Raw genomic sequence first — 19,074 nt, 5'->3', positions numbered from 1 at the left:
GCATGGAGGCGTACAACTTTTTATATGTGGCTGGGTTAAAGATCTGGGGATCAGGACACAAGATAAATCCTGTATCGTTTATGCCTGGGTAGGTAGGCATTTTTAGGCTTTTTGTACGTGTCTTTGCAATGGCTACTTGGATGCTAGTACAAGTTTTGGTGTCGGGTGGAAACAAATGACAGAGGCTTGATTCTCAATCCTCCTTGTTCTTCTCTTCCAGGTACATGATTCACAAAGATCCATAGAAACACATTTAAAGACCTGGGTATTGGTGATACCAATACGTGATGATACAGGTGTACTGGTGATACACAATCAAACAGTAAACAAAAACACATCTGAAGACTTAAGCATCTCCTGAACTTCAAAACATTGCAAAATAATAGAAAATGGTGAGAAAAGGGATTGGCAAATCCAAACAAAACAAATCAGAGGAATTTACAAACCTTTCATGAAGTGATCACTGCAAATTCGAGCGTTCTACGACTCGGCTCCTTTTGATTGCAGCAAAAGGTTGAAGAGCCACCTTTCTCATCATCTTTTAGTAAAATCCTTTGTGCTTTCACCCTTTATCACTTTACAGGGAATCCAGAAGAAACTTTTTAGCAGTTTCACGGTTTGTTCAATTTGAGCCACCCAAAACAATGCGAGCATAGGGTATTTTAACGACTATCAAGGTATCCCAGCAATAGAAACACTTTGTGAACAGTGAGCTTAGCTGACCACCACTTCATGTCTTGCATATCTAATGAGGCAGATGTGGCATTGCATGCAACCCAGTAATAGACTACTGGCCCTCCTTTGTGAGGGGAACTTGGGAATACATGTCAGATGACCTTTCCTAATATGCCATTTCTTGATAGATCTTATGTCTATTGTGCAAAACTATGGATAACTACATATTAGAGAAAAGTATCTACCTGAAATGAATTTATGAAAGTCAGATGATTAAAATAGCATGAAACATGGCTGTAGGAACTTGACCCATCTACAAAGTATTACTTCTTGAAAGTTCGTAGGCCATCCATTTGTGAATACAGTAGCTCATTCAGATCCTCAGGTAATTCAAGAGTCCATAAAATGGCGAGTTAGGTGAAAAAGTCTGTAGACTCTTTGAGGTGTTGTTCAAAATCAGTTTATAAAATCTTTCATTGTTCTTAGGCTCTGGGATGCAAGGTGTCCACTTATGCCTTGAGGATTGAGTTGCGTTGGGTTGGGAGGCGGAGTCAGCCTTTGGGTGAATTATCCCCCCCCCCCCAAGTATTCTTGCTGAGAAAGCGCCAGCATGTCTGGTCTGAACGGACACTAATAAATCTTATTATTAGAAACATAGAGGGTGGTTGGGATTCCTGGTCATGGAATCCCATAGTGTTGGTCTTGAAACAAAGGAAATCTTTAAGGCCCTGTTTACATTATTTCGAATCAGCGGATCATCAGATTAACGTTTTTAAAACGATTCGCGTACACACAGCAACGCCAATACACGATTCGCGTGCACACAGCAACGCCAATACACGGATACGCTAATCACATGACTAATTAGACAGCACGTCACATGATCCCAGTGCATATCGGGCATGCGCAAGTCACTCACCACTTGCAAGTGGAAGGATGGCAAGCGAACACCTTCTCCAGCAAATAAACACACCTGGCTGTGATGTTCATGTTCTCACTGAGTTTAAGCGCCTGAAGGAGGCTGAAATGTGTAAATAAACCTCAGTGCAGCTCAGCGCTTCCTCCTGCGCTCCAAATCACTCCGCCCTGAACAGCGAGTGCCCTCTGGAGGGTGCGCACTCCGGCCCTGCGCAGCTCACAGAGCGCGCGAGTGAAGCGCACGAGCAGTGATTCGGGACTGAGCCGCTGTGTGTGTGATCCCAACGCCAGCGAATCAGGAAGTTGGATGTCACAGTGACGTTGTCCAATGACGACGCCAGCTAGAGCTCAGCACAGCGTATCCGCGTATTCTCAATGTTTACACAGCACCGGACCAGACACGATCTGGATTGAATACGTGGGCTCTGGCGGATTCATGTTTCCAGGCGTTTTAATGTAAACGGACAGTGCATCCGTGAAGAAAACGAGACAGATACGGTCTAATGTAAACTTGGCCTAAGTCTAGCAATTTTGAGTCCTTTTAAACAAAAAAGCATTACTAATTTCTGTTGTGGCTGAGCTTGACCCCACAGCGATACCACACCGCATACTGACTCACAAAGGTTACTGCTCACTCCTGCTGCATGTGCGTGACCATGCTGTGCTTCATTCATTCACAACAGGAACAGAAACAACTTTTTGATTACAGCTCATATTGCTGATTCACAGACTGGTATGTCCATGTGCATATGCATGAATGAGGGTGAGGACAGTAGAATGGTACAGCTACAAGGAATAGAGATGTTCAAAGCAGAGGAGTTCAAATATCTGGGGTCAACTGTACAAAGTAACGGTGAGTGCAGAAGAGAAGTGAAGAAAAGAGTGAGAGCAGGTTGGAATAGATGGAGAACTGTCAGGAGTGATTTATGACAGAAGGTCGCCAGCAAGAGTGAAAGGGAAAGTGTACAAGACAGTAGTAAGACCAATGATGGTGTACAGTTTGGAGACAGTGGCACTGACAAAAAGACAGGAGGCTGAACTGGAGGTAGTGGAGTTGAAGATGTTGAGATTCTCACTGGGAGTAACAAAGTTGGACAGGATTAGAAATGAGTATATTAGAGGGACAGGACATGTAGGATGGCTTGGAGACAAAGTGAGATAAGAGAGGCGAGATTGAGATGGTTTGGGTAGTTTCAGAGGAGAGATCCAGGATATACAGTGGTGCTTGAAAGTTTGTGAACCCTTTAGAATTTTCTATATTTCTGCATAAATATGACCTAAAACATCATCAGATTTTCACACAAGTCCTAAAAGTAGATAAAGACAACCCAGTTAAACAAATGAGACAAAAATATTATACTTGCTCATTTATTTATTGAGGAAAATGATGCAATATTACATATCTGTGAGTGGCAAAAGTACGTGAACCTTTGCTTTTAGTATCTGGTGTGACCTCCTTGTGCAGCAATAACTGCAACTAAACGTTTGCAGTAACTGTTGATCAGTCCTGCACACCGGCTTGGAGGAATTTTAGCCCATTCCTCCGTACAGAACAGCTTCAACTCTGGGATGTTGGTGGGTTTCCTCACATAAACTGCTCACTTCAGGTCCTTCCACAACATTTCCATTGGATTAAGGTCAGGACTTTGACTTGGCCATTCCAAAACATTAACTTTATTCTTCTTTAACCATTCTTTGGTAGAACGACTTGTGTGCTTAGGGTCGTTGTATTGCTGCATGACCCACCTTCTTTTGAGATTCAGTTCATGGACAGATGTCCTGACATTTTCCTTTAGAATTCGCTGGTATAATTCAGAATTCATTGTTCCATCAATGATGGCAAGCCGTCCTGGCCCAGATGCAGCAAAACAGGCCCAAACCATGATACTACCACCACCATGTTTCACAGATGCGATAAGGTTCTTATGCTAGAATGCAGTGTTTTCCTTTCTCCAAGCATAACGCTTCTCATTTTAATCAAAAAGTTCTATTTTGGTCTCATCCATCCACAAAACATTTTTCCAATAGCCTTCTGGCTTGTCCACATGATCTTTAGCAAACTGCAGATGAGCAGCAATGTTCTTTTTGGAGAGCAGTGGCTTTCTCCTTGCAACCCTGCCATGCACACCATTGTTGTTCAGTGTTCTCCTGATGGTGGACTCATGAACATTAACATTAGCCAATGTGAGAGAGGCCTTCAGTTGCTTAGAAGTTACCCTGGGGTCCTTTGTGACCTCGCCGACTATTACACGCCTTGCTCTTGGAGTGATCTTTGTTGGCCAACCACTCCTGGGGAGGGTAACAATGATCTTGAATTTCCTCCATTTGTACACAATCTGTCTGACTGTGTATGGGTGGAGTCCAAACTCTTTAGAGATGGTTTTGTAACCTTTTCCAGCCTGATGAGCATCAATAACGCTTTTTCTGAGGTCCTCAGAAATCTCCTTTGTTTGTGCCATGATACACTTCCACAAACGTGTTGTGAAGATCAGACTTTGATAGATCTCTGTTCTTTAAATAAAACAGGGTGCCCACTCACACCTGATTGTCATCCCATTGATTGAAAACACCTGACTCTAATTTCACCTTCAAATTAACTGCTAATCCTAGAGGTTCCCATACTTTTGCCACTCACAGATATGTAATATTGTAACATTTTCCTCAATAAATAAATGACCAAGTATAATATTTTTGTCTCATTTGTTTAACTGGATTCTCTTTATCTACTTTTAGGACTTTGTGTGAAAATCTGATGATGTTTTAGATCATATTTATGCAGAAATATAGAAAATTCTAAAGGGTTCACAAACTTTCAAGCACCACTGTATTAGGAAAAGAATGCTCGAGATGGAATTGCCAGGTAGAAGGAAAAGAAGAAAACCAAAGATGAGATTTATGAACATGGCAAAGGAGGACATAAGGACAGTTGGTGTAACAGAAGGAGATACAGGACGAGAGGAGATGGAGGGACATTATCTGCTGTGGCAACCCCTAACAGGAACAGCTGAAAAAAAAGACAAAGAAGACAGACTGGTATTTCCATCCTTTCTAACAGACATTCATTCAGTGAGCAAAGTATACATCTTTAACCTGATATTGTGTATAGTGTAGCTTGAAAAAGAGGCATATAGCTTATGTAGGTGTAGCTTTGTTTAAGGGAATTCCATTAGTTTCCTGTCTGAAATGGTTTGAGTGGGAGTGGTTGGATCAGGTTCTCCAGGATAACTCTCCTGTTGAATCTAACTGTGATCAGACTGAATAAATAGGTTGGGGCCCAGGTGCAGAATCTGCAGGGTTTCAGGTAGGAGGGAACTTGGATTCTGTGAAGGAGCCATGGTCTAAAGGTTAGAGTCACCAGTTCAATTTCCTAGACCAGCAGGAATGGCTAAAGTACCCTTGAGTAAGACACCTAACCCCCAACTGCTCCCCAGGCTGCTCTGGGTATGTTGTACAGTGGTGCTTGAAAGTTTGTGAACCCTTTAGAATGTTCTATATTTCTGCATAAATATGACCTAAAACATCATCAGATTTTCACACAGGTCCTAAAAGTAGATAAAGAGAATCCAGTTAAACAAATGAGACAAAAATATTATACTTGGTCATTTATTTATTGAGGAAAGTGATCCAATATTACATATCTGTGAGTGGCAAAAGTATGCAAACCTCTAGGATGAGCAATTAATTTGAAGGTGAAATTGGAGTCAGGTGTTTTCAATCAATGGGATGACAATCAGGTGTGAGTGGGCACCCTGTTTTATTTAAAGAACAGGGATCTATCAAAGTCTGATCTTCACAACACGTTTGTGGAAGTGTATCATGGCACAAACAAAGGAGATTTCGGAGGACCTCAGACAAAGCGTTATTGATGCTCATCAGACTGGAAAAGGTTACAAAACCATCTCTAAAGAGTTTGGACTCCACCAATCCACAGTCAGACAGATTGTGTACAAATAGAGGAAATTCAAGACCATTGTTACCCTCCCCAGGAGTGGTCCACCAACAAAGATCACTCCAAGAGCAAGGCGTGTAATAGTCAGCAAGGTCACAAAGGACCCCAGGGTAACTTCTAAGCAACTGAAGGCCTCTCTCACATTGGCTAATGTTAATGTTCATGAGCCCAACATCAGGAGAACACTGAACAACAATGGTCTGCATGGCAGGGTTGCAAGGAGAAAGCCACTGCTCTCCAAAAAGAACATTGCTGCTTGTCTGCAGTTTGCTAAAGATCACCTGGACAAGCCAGAAGGCTATTGGAAAAATGTTTTGTGAACGGATGAGACCAAAACAGAACTTTTTGGTTGAAATGAGAAGCGTGATGTTTGGAGAAAGGAAAACACTGCATTCCAGCATAAGAACCTTATCCCATCTGTGAAACATGGTGGTGGTAGTATCATGGTTTGGGCCTGTTTTGCTGCATCTGGGCCAGGACGGCTTGCCATCATTGATGGAACAATGAATTCTGAATTATACCAGCGAATTCTAAAGGAAAATGTCAGGACATCTGTCCATGAACTGAATCTCAAAAGAAGGTGGGTCATGCAGCAAGACAATGACCCTAAGCACACAAGTCGTTCTACCAAAGAATGGTTAAAGAAGAATAAAGTTAATGTTTTGGAATGGCCAAATCAAAGTCCTGACCTTAATCCAATCGAAATGTTGTGGAAGGACCTGAAGCGAGCAGTTCATGTGAGGAAACCCACCAACATCCCAGAGTTGAAGCTGTTCTGTATGGAGGAATGGGCTAAAATTCATCCAAGCTGGTGTGCAGGACTGATCAACAGTTACCAGAGACGTTTAGTTGCAGTTATTGCTGCACAAGGGGGTCACACCAGATGCTGAAAGCAAAAGTTCACATACTTTTGCCACTCACAGATATGTAACATTGGATCATTTTCCTCAATAAATAAATGACCAAGTATAATATTTTTGTTTCATTTGTTTAACTGGGTTCTCTTTATCTACTTTTAGGACTTGTGTGAAAATCTGATGATGTTTTAGGTCAAATTTATGCAGAAATATAGAACATTCTAAAAGGTTCACAGACTTTCAAGCACCACTGTACATCGCTCTGGATAAGAGCGTCTGCTAAATGTCTATAAAGTAAAGTACAGGACCACAGCACTCACTTAGCTCCCTCTACTTTAAACACTACGTTTCTTCTCTGCCTCTGTTCTCACTCTTTACCTCCTAAATACTCTTACTCTTTTTTTGTATTTTTCTATATTGTGTTTTCTCAGAATGTTTTTGTTCCTTTGCTTGTTAACTCCTTTTTTTAATTCTACCCAACTGCTGCTTGCTTTTTATTTTCCCTTCTGTCTGCAACCCTTTTGGTTTATTGAACATTCATAATCAGTTCCTCTTAATTCCATCCACATCTCCATGTGGTCCATCTTCCCTTTTCTTTCTTTTTCCTTCTCCTCTCCTCTCATCTCCTTTCCTTTCTTGCCCTCCTGTTCCCCTCTCTGTTAGGACGATCCATATTCCTCTCTGGGTTCGGTTGAGCAAAGCATGGTTCCAGGAGGGGAGGGGGTTCTTCCGCTGAACCCCATGTCGGCTCTCTCCTCCACAACCAGCTCCCCTTGGAATGGAGCTCTCCCTCCCCTGCCCCCATACCTGTACATCAGCCAGAACGGTGATCTACGTGGCAATACCGGCTTCCCTGGCGCAGCCATCGCTACAGCAGCCGGGGCCGCAGCCTGCTGGGCCGCGCAGGGAGGGAGGCTGGGCTAGTCATGTGGCCTTTGAACACTGGGAGAGCTTTGTGCTGTGCAAATACATGCGCATTGTTACTCGCAAAAATACTATGAGTCCTCACATTCCAGCATGAGTCTGTGGCTGAAAAATCTGTAGTCAGCTTAACAGCCATCTGTCCATTTTTTTTCGCTTTTATCTGTCCATTAAAGGCAGCATCAGCCAAAATTGCTCATGAAAAGAAACGCTTTAGAAAGCAATTTTAGCTGAGTTATTTGTTTAAAGAGCTTGCTTTGATTTGCCTAGGAATTCTAACCAGGAAAGTGTGTCTTTGGATACGGGGCTGTGTAATAGTGCGTGAAAATGAGGTTCTCTCTCTCTCTCTCTCTCTCTCTCTCTCTCTCTCTCAAAGCTCTAATGTTCTTTAAGTTGCGACTAAATATACTATTGGTGTATATACGCGTGTGTTTTTAATACATAAATATTTAACCTATTGTTAGTTTCTTTGAAAGTTTCTCAAATTTTCAGAAGAATAATTCGTAACTGGATATAAATGCCGAAAGCATATATTAACAAGACACTATTTTTAATATCACAAGGGCTGTGAAAACAAAATTGTGAAGATGTGTTTACATTTCCACTAATTCGACTAGAGAGATTTCCAAGAGGTGGATATTTTCTCATCAGGATTAGTGGTGTAGTTTGACCGCTGAGAGACGAGTCATTTCGTGTTTCTTTTTTTAACTCTGAAGCGCTTGCTTGTGCGTTGCGTGTCTTTCTGTGACTACCATCTGTCACTCATCATCATCATCATCATTATCATCATTTCCACTGCCATGCCATTTGCTATTGTAAATGCGTGTCGCTTATCTGAATGTTTTCATATGTGGATGATATATTCATGATCATAAACTAAAGTGTGAATGCAATGATAAAGATTTTGTAAATGCCATCCAAGATTCCTGGACTTTTAACCTGTCAATCAAAGGCCAAGTGAACCGTCACTGGACACTATTGCCCCTTTTCCACCAAAGCAGTTCCAGGGCTGGTTCGGGACCAGTGCTTAGTTTGGAACCGGGTTTTCTGTTTCCACTGACAAAGAACTGGCTCTGGGGCCAGAAAAACCGGTTCCAGGCTAGCACCAACTCTCTGCTGGGCCAGAGGAAAGAACCGCTTACGTCAGCGGGGGGGGTGGAGTTGTTAAGACCAACAACAATAACAAGACCGCGAAAGATCGCCATTTTTAAGTGACGAGAAGCAGCAGCTGTACAAATGCAAAGTCATCCATTATTATTATTGTTGTTGTTGTTGCTGCTGCTGCTTCTTCCGTGTTGTTTTTGCTTCAATATTCGCGCTAAGGTTTATGCAAACGTAGTGACGTAACTGACATATACAGCGACGTAACTGACGTATACAGCGACGTAATGACATGGCTTCCCTTAGCACCGTGAGCTATGGAAAACCAAACTGGTTTTCAGCTGGCTCGCAAGTTGAACGAGTTGTGAACCAGCACCAGCACTGGCCCCGAACCAGCCCTGGAATTGATTTGGTGGAAAAGGGGTACAAGCCACCTGCTGCCCTCCTGCGCTCACTTTGTCTTTCTCTCCCTCAGCCGATCTATGGTGGGCACACCGGAACATGATTGGACATCAGCAGCGCGAAAGGATATGTGACTGGATCCACGCCAGTCCAGGAACCTCTCTTGTTTCTGATTGGTTGAGAGAGGAGAGAGAAAGAGGAAGAGCCTGAGAGAAAAAAAAAAACATCGCTTTGACACATCAAACCCCAAAAAGCACACGAAAGCACATTCTTTATGTCTCTCTACTTCTTTCTCTCCCTCTCTTTCCTTCCTTGAGCCAAAATAATGACAATCACCTCTTTTTTATGTAGTGGATTTGACAAATTAGCCGCTCGGTTGGTGCTGTTTATTCTATTTATTTGGCCATTATTACTTTAGGATATTTGGTACAAACTAAAGCTACAGATGGACTTGATTCATGTCTCATTTTGTTGCCCATAGTACACCTCAGACTTTCTCTCTATGTCTTTCCCTCTCTCAGCAGGCTTGTTTGTCGTTCTCAGCATGATGGCTGTAGAGGGGTTGTGTTGGTATGTGCGGTTATGGTGTGTATTACCAACTCCATAACCCACAAGCCTCCAAGCTCTAATAATAATGACTCAATTTTTGTTCTTGTAATTTTTTTCCTATAATGAGCCTTTTCAATCTTTTTACGGAGGTGTGGTCTTTTCTGAGCCAATCAGATATCGCCATACTGCTCAGAAAGCCTTTCCTGTGCCGCGCACTGGGCGGCGCTTCTTCTCTGTGCCTAAAGAGCTCTATACGAAACAGGGGAAATGGAAAAAAAAAAAAACACTTCATCGACAGGAGCGCACAGGACACTCCGTATTTTTTCAGGCTGTGGAGTTTGAAAGAGTATGATGTTTGATTAATATTGTCTCTGTTTGGACTTTGCTGCTTTAAGGACTTTTAAGGATCAGCATCCCTTCATCTCATCCGGTTGGTGGGACAGAAATGACGCGAGCAAAGATACAGCGCCACCGTGTGTATGCGCATCTCATGAGCGAGACCGTGTGTAGCTTCCGTCTGCACATGAACGATGGGATGTATTGCGCGTACAGGTGCTTCTGGGCATCAGTGCAAATGGCTTTGTCTTTTCCTTTGTGAGCGTGTGCATGCATGTGCGTGTGAACTAGAGAAAAAAATAAGGCCTAGGAACGGGATCACATGGAGAACACCAAGGATGACCATGGTTTCATCAGCTAACGGCAGGGACCAGCCTTGAGAGGAAACTGCAGTAGAGACGAAAAATCTATATGATCTAGTATTTATAAAGTCTAGCTTTAGTATTTATAACTTTAGACCTATAGCCCATCTTTATTCTATTAGACTTTATTTAAGCACAAATATACCCATTACCAATGTACTATATTGTGGTAATGTACTATACTACTCTCCTAAAGCATGGAGACATGCACACACACACACACACACACACACACAATATGATCATAGAAAGAAGTAGTAGCATCATACCTCATTCGGTCCTACTGTTATCTTCTTTCCAATAGGCGAATCGAATCGCATCGCATCGATCAATCATTCCGACGCTTCTGTTCAGTTTTCCTCGCCGTTCGATCGGAGTTTTTCCGAGATGCGTAGCTGATTTCTTTTGCTTGTGAGCTTCAGTTGGATTTGATGTATATAAGAGCTGAGGATTCGAGACCTGTTGATTTCTACAGTTTTATTCATTTTACCAAGTCCTCTTGTTTTTTTTCTGATTCTTCCTTGATGTTCGATAGATGATTACACACATATACACCATTAGTTGGTTTTGCTGGTAGTCACTTGCTTTTTATTTATTATGATTCTTCTTATTATTATTACTATTATTTTTTCTGTGGTGGTTGAAAGTATTGATAACTTATTATGTCTGCACTTCAGATATTTATTTTTCAAAAAAAAAAAAAACTAATCGTGCCCCGTGCCTAACTGTTCTGGTTCTGAAACAACTTCGAAAGATGGCTCTGATTGCTCGCCGCTATGGATCAGAACCAGTAATAAATGAAATATGAACTACGAAGCAGAACCTTCCAATACTCGAGTCACCTTTTGTGTATAAAAGTACTCCTGAGAACGATTGTGCTGGTGAAACGTTTTCTCCCATCTATAGTGTAGCGCTATATTTGTTTTTTAGAGTCATGAGGTTTTGTATCTAATCTTCAGAACGAAATGCCCAGAGCGGGTCTAATCCTACCCTTAAACTTAGCCATAGACATGGACAAGCCATACACACCCTGTCCTTCTTACGGGCTTTAGGAGCGTAGGAATGTATATATTTCTATAGAACCACAGAAACACGTACCGGCGAAGGAAAGGCTCAGTGTTTAACAGTGTGGGACACCTCAGCATATGGAGAAATGTTGTGAATGTTAATATTGTTCAGAAGACAATTATTCTATTCAGATATGACTATTATTGTAATTATCATTGCTTTCATTTTCTTGATGATATGATTATTGATTGATCAGAAATTTCTTTCATTTTGTGAATATGAGTTTACTATTATTCCAGAAGTTTAAATAATTGGACAAATTAATAAATAGATATATGCTAACCTTTAATGTTTGTTTTCTGTTTTCATTTTACTGATTGAGAGTCAAACACGATTTTACGTTTTAGTTTTCTTCACGATAATAATAATAATAATAATAATAATAATTAATACTGTAATGAAAATGACAGGTTTGTGTGTGTGTGTGTGTGTGAGATCACTGAGATTCAAAACCACAGATAATAAATGCATTACACTACCTTTCAAAAGTTTGGGGTCACCCAGACAATTTTGTGTTTTCCATGAAAAGTCACACTTTTATTTACCACCATAAGTTGTAAAATGAATAGAAAATATAGTCAAGACATTTTTCTGGCCATTTTGAGCATTTAATCGACCCCACAAATGTGATGCTCCAGAAACTCAATCTGCTCAAAGGAAGGTCAGTTTTATAGCTTCTCTAAAGAGCTCAACTGTTTTCAGCTGTGCTAACATGATTGTACAAGGGTTTTCTAATCATCCATTAGCCTTCTGAGGCAATGAGCAAACACATTGTACCATTAGAACACTGGAGTGAGAGTTGCTGGAAATGGGCCTCTATACACCTATGGAGATATTGCACCAAAAACCAGACATTTGCAGCTAGAATAGTCATTTACCACATTAGCAATGTATAGAGTGTATTTCTGATTAGTTTAAAGTGATCTTCATTGAAAAGAACAGTGCTTTTCTTTCAAAAATAAGGACATTTCAAAGTGACCCCAAACTTTTGAACGGTAGTGTATATTAAATTATAAAGGCTGAACTTCTCTGGATGGTTAACCATTCTAGCTTCCCAAGAGCACTTTCATACCTATTAGTTGGTTTCCTGAATCTGAATCAAAGTGAAATTGATACTTGAGGTTGGTTTGTTTTGTACGGTATAACCCCTTCGGACACAAGGAAAAATGCTATGGAACTTCATGCTATGGAACTTCATGTGTACAATTGTATACATTATGTCTGAAGGGGTTAATTTCACATTACACATAATTAAACAAATTATAAAGCAAAAGAGTGTTGGGTGATGGGGTTCAGGGCCGAAATTCATTAGTCGGAAATATAATGACTGCTCCTGAGGGTTGCAATAGAAAACCAGATTGAAAGATCTAATCCCAACAATCCCAAGAACGCTGAAAAGATTGAATCCCAACAACATCACATCCAGTCATGGCAAAAAAAAAAAAAATGGGCATGCTATTAGAGTTGGAGGGATTACATTGCTGTTAATCAATCACAGTGACACTACTCAATCTGTGAGGTTCTGTACACCAATTGGAAAAATGTGAGGGGAGATGAGTAAATGGCTGGGTTAAATGCAGAGGAGGAATTTCACTGTGCTTGACTGTACATGTGACAAAAGTAAAGACTTCTTCTTCTTCAATCAGCCATAACATTAAAACCACCTGTCTAATATTCTGTCAGTCGACCTCCTTGCGCTACCGAAACAGCATGATGAGGCTTGGACTCTACAAGACCTCTGAAGGTGCGCTGTGGTATCTGGTACCAAGACGTTAGCAGCAGATCCTTCAAGTTCTGTAAGTTGCAAGAGACGTACCACTAACCACTGCATTCCGGGAACACCCCACAAGACCTACTGTTTTGGAGATGATCAGACCCAGTTGTCTCGCCATCACAATTTGGCCCTTGTAAAAGTTGCTCAAACCCCTACGCTTGCCCATTTTTCCTGCTTCCAACACATCAACTTCAAGAACTGATTGTTCTCTTGCTGCCTAATATATCCCACCCCTTGACAGGTCCCAGTGCAATGAGATATTTAAATAATATGGGCTGGTGTTGAGTGGTATATCAGATATATTCCATTCAGCTAGCATGATACTGAACAAGTTGAAGACGAATTGATGAAAAAAAAGCCAGCAAATATTACAACCCCGATTCCAAAAAAGTTGGGACAAAGTACAAATTGTAAATAAAAATGGAATGCAATGATGTGGAAGTTTCAAAATTCCATATTTTATTCAGAATAGAACATAGATGACATATCAAATGTTTAAACTGAGAAAATGTATCATTTAAAGAGAAAAATTAGGTGATTTTAAATTTCATGACAACAACACATCTCAAAAAAGTTGGGACAAGGCCATGTTTACCACTGTGAGACATCCCCTTTTCTCTTTACAACAGTCTGTAAACGTCTGGGGACCGAGGAGACAAGTTGCTCAAGTTTAGGGATAGGAATGTTCACCCATTCTTGTCTAATGTAGGATTCTAGTTGCTCAACTGTCTTAGGTCTTTTTTGTCGTATCTTCCGTTTTATGATGCGCCAAATGTTTTCTATGGGTGAAAGATCTGGACTGCAGGCTGGCCAGTTCAGTACCCGGACCCTTCTTCTACGCAGCCATGATGCTGTAATTGATGCAGTATGTGGTTTGGCATTGTCATGTTGGAAAATGCAAGGTCTTCCCTGAAAGAGACGTCGTCTGGATGGGAGCATATGTTGCTCTAGAACCTGGATATACCTTTCAGCATTGATGGTGTCTTTCCAGATGTGTAAGCTGCCCATGCCACACGCACAAATGCAACCCCATACCATCAGAGATGCAGGCTTCTGAACTGAGCGCTGATAACAACTCGGGTCGTCCTTCTCCTCTTTAGTCCAAATGACACGGCGTCCCTGATTTCCATAAAGAACTTCAAATTTTGATTCGTCTGACCACAGAACAGTTTTCCACTTTGCCACAGTCCATTTTAAATGAGCCTCGACCCAGAGAAGATGTCTGCGCTTCTGGATCATGTTTAGATACGGCTTCTTCTTTGAACTATAGAGTTTTAGCTGGCAACGGCGGATGGCACGGTGAATTGCGTTCACAGATAATGTTCTCTGGAAATATTCCTGAGCCCATTTTGTGATTTCCAATACAGAAGCATGCCTGTATGTGATGCAGTGCCGTCTAAGGGCCCGAAGATCACGGGCACCCAGTATGGTTTTCCGGCCTTGACCCTTACGCACAGAGATTCTTCCAGATTCTCTGAATCTTTTGATGATATTATGCACTGTAGATGATGATATGTTCAAACTCTTTGCAATTTTACACTGTCGAACTCCTTTCTGATATTGCTCCACTATTTGATCCTCTTCCCATCTTTACTTCTGAGAGCTGCTGCCACTCCAAGATGCTCTTTTTATACCCAGTCATGTTAATGACCTATTGCCAATTGACCTAATGAGTTGCAATTTGGTCCTCCAGCTGTTCCTTTTTTGTACCTTTAACTTTTCCAGCCTCTTATTGCCCCTGTCCCAACTTTTTTGAGATGTGTTGCTGTCATGAAATTTCAAATGAGCCAATATTTGGCATGAAATTTCAAAATGCCTTTCTTTTGACATTTGATATGTTGTCTATGTTCTATTGTGAATACAATATCAGTTTTTGAGATTTGTAAATTATTCACAATTTGTACTTTGTCCCAACTTTTTTTGGAATCGGGGTTGTATTATTATTATACATACACATTTGTTTTGGGTGTTCAATGCATCTTTCTCTTTCAAAATTCTCTCAAAATCTTCCATATTTAACGAAGCAAACCTGGCAGCCATGTTTGTTTACAAATTGTCACAGTCGCTCGCTAGCGCAATAGTTTTACGTCTCCGACGTGTCTCTTTACCAGTTTTTCAATGTCTGTTGTTATGTTTTTCTCTTGTAAATATGCATGAAGAATATCTAATGAAGTTTTGGTTGTCTTTCAGGTCTTCAATACGTCTTTGTCTTTCCCAGCAAACAAAGTAATACTTCTGTGCATGTGCAGCAGAAAACTTTCTCATTAGATATTCGCATCAGCGCCATCATGTGACGTCATGTTGTCTCAACAACCATGCAATATCGTAAACCATATTCAATGCTTATTCTCTACTGGGTAGAGTGACATAATACACGTAGGATAAGCAACACGCGAACAATATTGCATGCTATCAAACCAAATGAATGAAACCCGCTAAAACGGAATAGAACACGTTTTTATTCCATGTAAAAAGTGCCCTGTATGTATAATAATGAATGTATAATCACTTCACATGTTAGTGGTTTTAATGTGATGGCTCATCAGTGTATGTGGAAGAGGGTAGACAGCACTTTTGAGTGTGTTACACTGCTCTGTGACGCAGTTTGAAAAGATGTGACTCGGTTGTTAGCGGTTAGCTAGTGGGAGGGAACTGGCAAGAATAAACTTGGGAGAAACTGGGGAAATTACAATGACTGAACTTTATGTGAAATGTAAATGAGAACACGCTTAAGTTACATTTTTGTCATTTGTATGATTTTCTCTGTGTGCCAATAATTTTAAAATAAGACATTTTCTTGGAATAATTTTAGTCGAATTCAAGACGAGATGCCTTTCATATTTTCATTGTGGTTAAGCAGTTTAATCTAACAGACATTTTTTTCATAATCTTATCTTTATTTACAATAATTCTGAAGCCGAGTGTTTTGTGGAAGAGTGTTTAAAGCCAAATCAAGATTTGAAACAAACAGTTTTCTCATAATTAATATATTTATTCAACCTCATATTGTTAGCACGTCAATACGCTCGCTCAAATGTACATACTCCACTCCATGTGACCATTTCGTGCAGTATCGACTATCTGACAGAAAACAATATCAGTTCTGGAAGAGGACGAATGCCGAGATGATCATGTTTTCATCCTTCAAGATGGTCACATGTCAGTAAGGCACAAAACAACTTCATCCTTTATCCATCATACACATAAATGAAAAAATAAACAGTTAAAAGATGTGCGTTTGTAGGTGTGGCCTTGTTTCCAAACTCGGATAAATCCAAATGTTTCCTATTTACAGTAGAATCTAGCGTTTTACGATTGGGATCAGGAAAATGTAGCTTCTATATGCATGCAGCACTTGATTTAAAAAAAAAAAAATACACAAACATTAATGCTGATACATTAAACACACACATTTAAAAACAAACATCTCATCTCATCTCATTATCTCTAGCCGCTTTATCCTTCTACAGGGTCGCAGGCAAGCTGCAGCCTATCCCAGCTGACTACGGGCGAAAGGCGGGGTACACCCTGGACAAGTCGCCAGGTCATCACAGGGCTGACACATAGACACAGACAACCATTCACACTCACATTCACACCTACGGTCAATTTAGAGTCACCAGTTTAAAAACAAACATACATACGTAAAAAGTTATGAGATGACCTCATTCATGCTAACATGAGATGAGGGAGAACTTTCCAGACTTGTGAGAATTTTGTTTAAAGGTGTAGTTTGTGATTTTAAAGTGAATGTAATGCGTCTAAACCCCACCTTTTTCCTTGTACAAAGCAACAATCATTATGTTGATTGATCATGTGTTTTTGAACCATAGCTGATCCAAAAGACCATAAATTAATGGAAAATCAATAAGATCAGCCGATTTTCATGGAATCTGCCAAGACTGAGCCGGAAGATCCCGAAGCGGTGCGTGACATCACACGTGCAACAATCCAGGTATCAATTTCGTTCCCGTGTGCAGCAGTGTTGAGACCAGTCTCGATACGGAATCACGTTTTGGAGAGAATTCTGATAGTGATTGGGATTCTTATATGTCGGATGAAGGGGCAGAAGATTATCAAGGATATTCTGGAGTAAGGCCCACTTTACACGGGGACGGTCTGAAACAAAAACGCAAAAGTCCGTTTTCGTTCTCACTTTGTTCCGCGTCTACACAACCGTTTTCAAGGAGGAAATCTGCGTCTATATGGTGACGCATAAATGTGTGGAATTCAATTGGATGTGCATGCCAGGCGGCTAGGTGGTGCTGTGAAAGACCTCCGCTATGTCTGCACGCATGCGCAACGTCTTCCGTCTTGTCTGATCTGCACATCTGCGCCGCGAAAACTTTGACTACTCTGGCTATGGTAAGTAAGAAAGTAAGTAAAAAAGTAAGAGCATACTATACCCGCCTCTGTTCATTAACGGTATATGTGCAGATTCGGTATAGATGTTCGAAGGACTCCTGGACGTTTATTAAAGCTGCCAGAGCAGCTTGAAGGTCCGTTGGATCGATGTAATCAGACATGCTCTTACTTTTTTACTTACTTTCTTACTTCCCGGGCTGGCATGTACAGTATATGACATATGTATGACGTAAGCGCGTACCCGACGTGAGCAGATCCGAGCAGAGTTTCGCGTATTGGGTAGTTTAGACGGATATGCAACGGGGGCTGTTTTTAACTTATCCACTCTGGAAGGCGTTTTCAATTTTTTCCGTTTTTCAGCCTCGGAAACGCCGTCCCCGTGTAGACGAAAGGCACTTCCGATAAAATATTTAGTCGTTTTTACCCGACAGCGTCCTCGTGTAAACGGGCCCTAAATGGTTATCTTTTTGAGGCCCCAAGACGAGAAACAGATGCCAGTTCACGACAGTCTTCCTCTGTAGTGTGTACAAGATGGATAGAGAGAGATGTGCAGAACGCAGTGGTTACCTTTCATCATGTTTTCCTGATCAAAACTTAAAACAAATAGAGTTTTGCAATATTGCGATCTGAGAGCATTTAACACATTTCAGTTAATAATGATGATGATTGCATGTGCACGCATTTTTCTTCCTGTTAAAGTGCATCAGATATGAAAAGCTCGGATGTCGCGAGCATGTAAATGTTGCTCATAATCCTGCGTCTGGTGCACTTTGTGTGCGAGATAATAGGGGAATCGACGAACTGTCCAAATGTCAGACCAAATGTCATTTATTAAATAAATGGGTTTCTTTTTTGCTCCAATAGTTCCCATGTGGTCATTCTGGTGGTGATGAAAACTTGATGAATCAGATTTTTTATATTATTAGTAGGCAAGACGAAATCTGCCCGCTTCGTTTGCACAAACCTCACCCACTGTCGCTTTAGATTAGTGTTATTTCTCGGAAATTCGTGAACTGAATGTCCTGTTGTACATGGATTTGAACACCCAAACACAACGTAGCGCTTTCCCATAGTTATTTTTGTAAGATTCCAAGAACAATATCCAATTTCAGCGAGTAAACAAGCATGGAGTCAGATGAGCGGAAATGACCCAGATAACCGGGGTTCCACGTGTGACGTCATACGAGATTAGCCCTGAGGCAAGGCTACCTTTTTCTGGGATCCGGAAGCCGCAATTTATCGATAATTTTGTGCTTGATAATAAAGTAAAAAATAATTAATATTATTTCCCCCCCTGCTTTATTAATTCATTTTGTTCATTACTAATGATGAATATTAATTTTAAAGCATTACAGAAAGGCATTACATTCATTTTAAAAAGAAGTGTTTGTAAATCTTTTTTTAACTTAGAAAAACTGTAATTTGCAATGTATTAGATTTAACTTTTTTTCTTTTTTTTTAAATTTCAAGCTTCAGGTGACATTTTTCTGGCCCATAAATTAGCCCCTCCCTCAGACAGAAGATACCTTGCAGAGGATATAGTTTCAACATAGAGTGTGCGGTTAAAAAGTTAGTTAAGGCTTGTTCATGTTTTCATAGCATTTGCAGTTCTTTCCATAGTAAGCAGAGTGCAAACTGCTAACAAACTGCTCCTTCAGACATTTAGATTGAATGTGATTCGTATAAATACGCAGGTGATTATAGAAAACCGCGTGCACTGATTTGTCGAGAAATTTGGACTATTTCTCAATAATCACCTCGAGTGACTCGGCAAAATGGCGGCCAATCGCTTCGTCA

The 19,074-nt window shown here is 40.8% G+C and overlaps 1 protein-coding gene across 1 annotated transcript in view; it reads left to right on the top strand.

Moving 5' to 3' along the window:
• syngap1a (synaptic Ras GTPase activating protein 1a) overlaps positions 1–10,585 on the top strand; it is a 113,720-nt gene extending 103,135 nt beyond the window's left edge. The window contains exon 18 of the mRNA XM_060915326.1: positions 8,897–10,585. Within this exon, the coding sequence (XP_060771309.1) occupies positions 8,897–8,926 (30 nt within the window). The 3' untranslated portion in view covers positions 8,927–10,585. The remainder of the gene's footprint in view (positions 1–8,896) is intronic.
• Positions 10,586–19,074: the final 8,489 nt, after the last annotated feature.

The sequence above is a fragment of the Neoarius graeffei genome, chromosome 2 (genome assembly GCF_027579695.1).
Source record: "Neoarius graeffei isolate fNeoGra1 chromosome 2, fNeoGra1.pri, whole genome shotgun sequence".
Lineage (NCBI taxonomy): Eukaryota > Metazoa > Chordata > Actinopteri > Siluriformes > Ariidae > Neoarius > Neoarius graeffei.
Note: the sequence above shows the minus strand (reverse complement) of the source record. Positions and strands in the feature narration are given on the sequence as shown.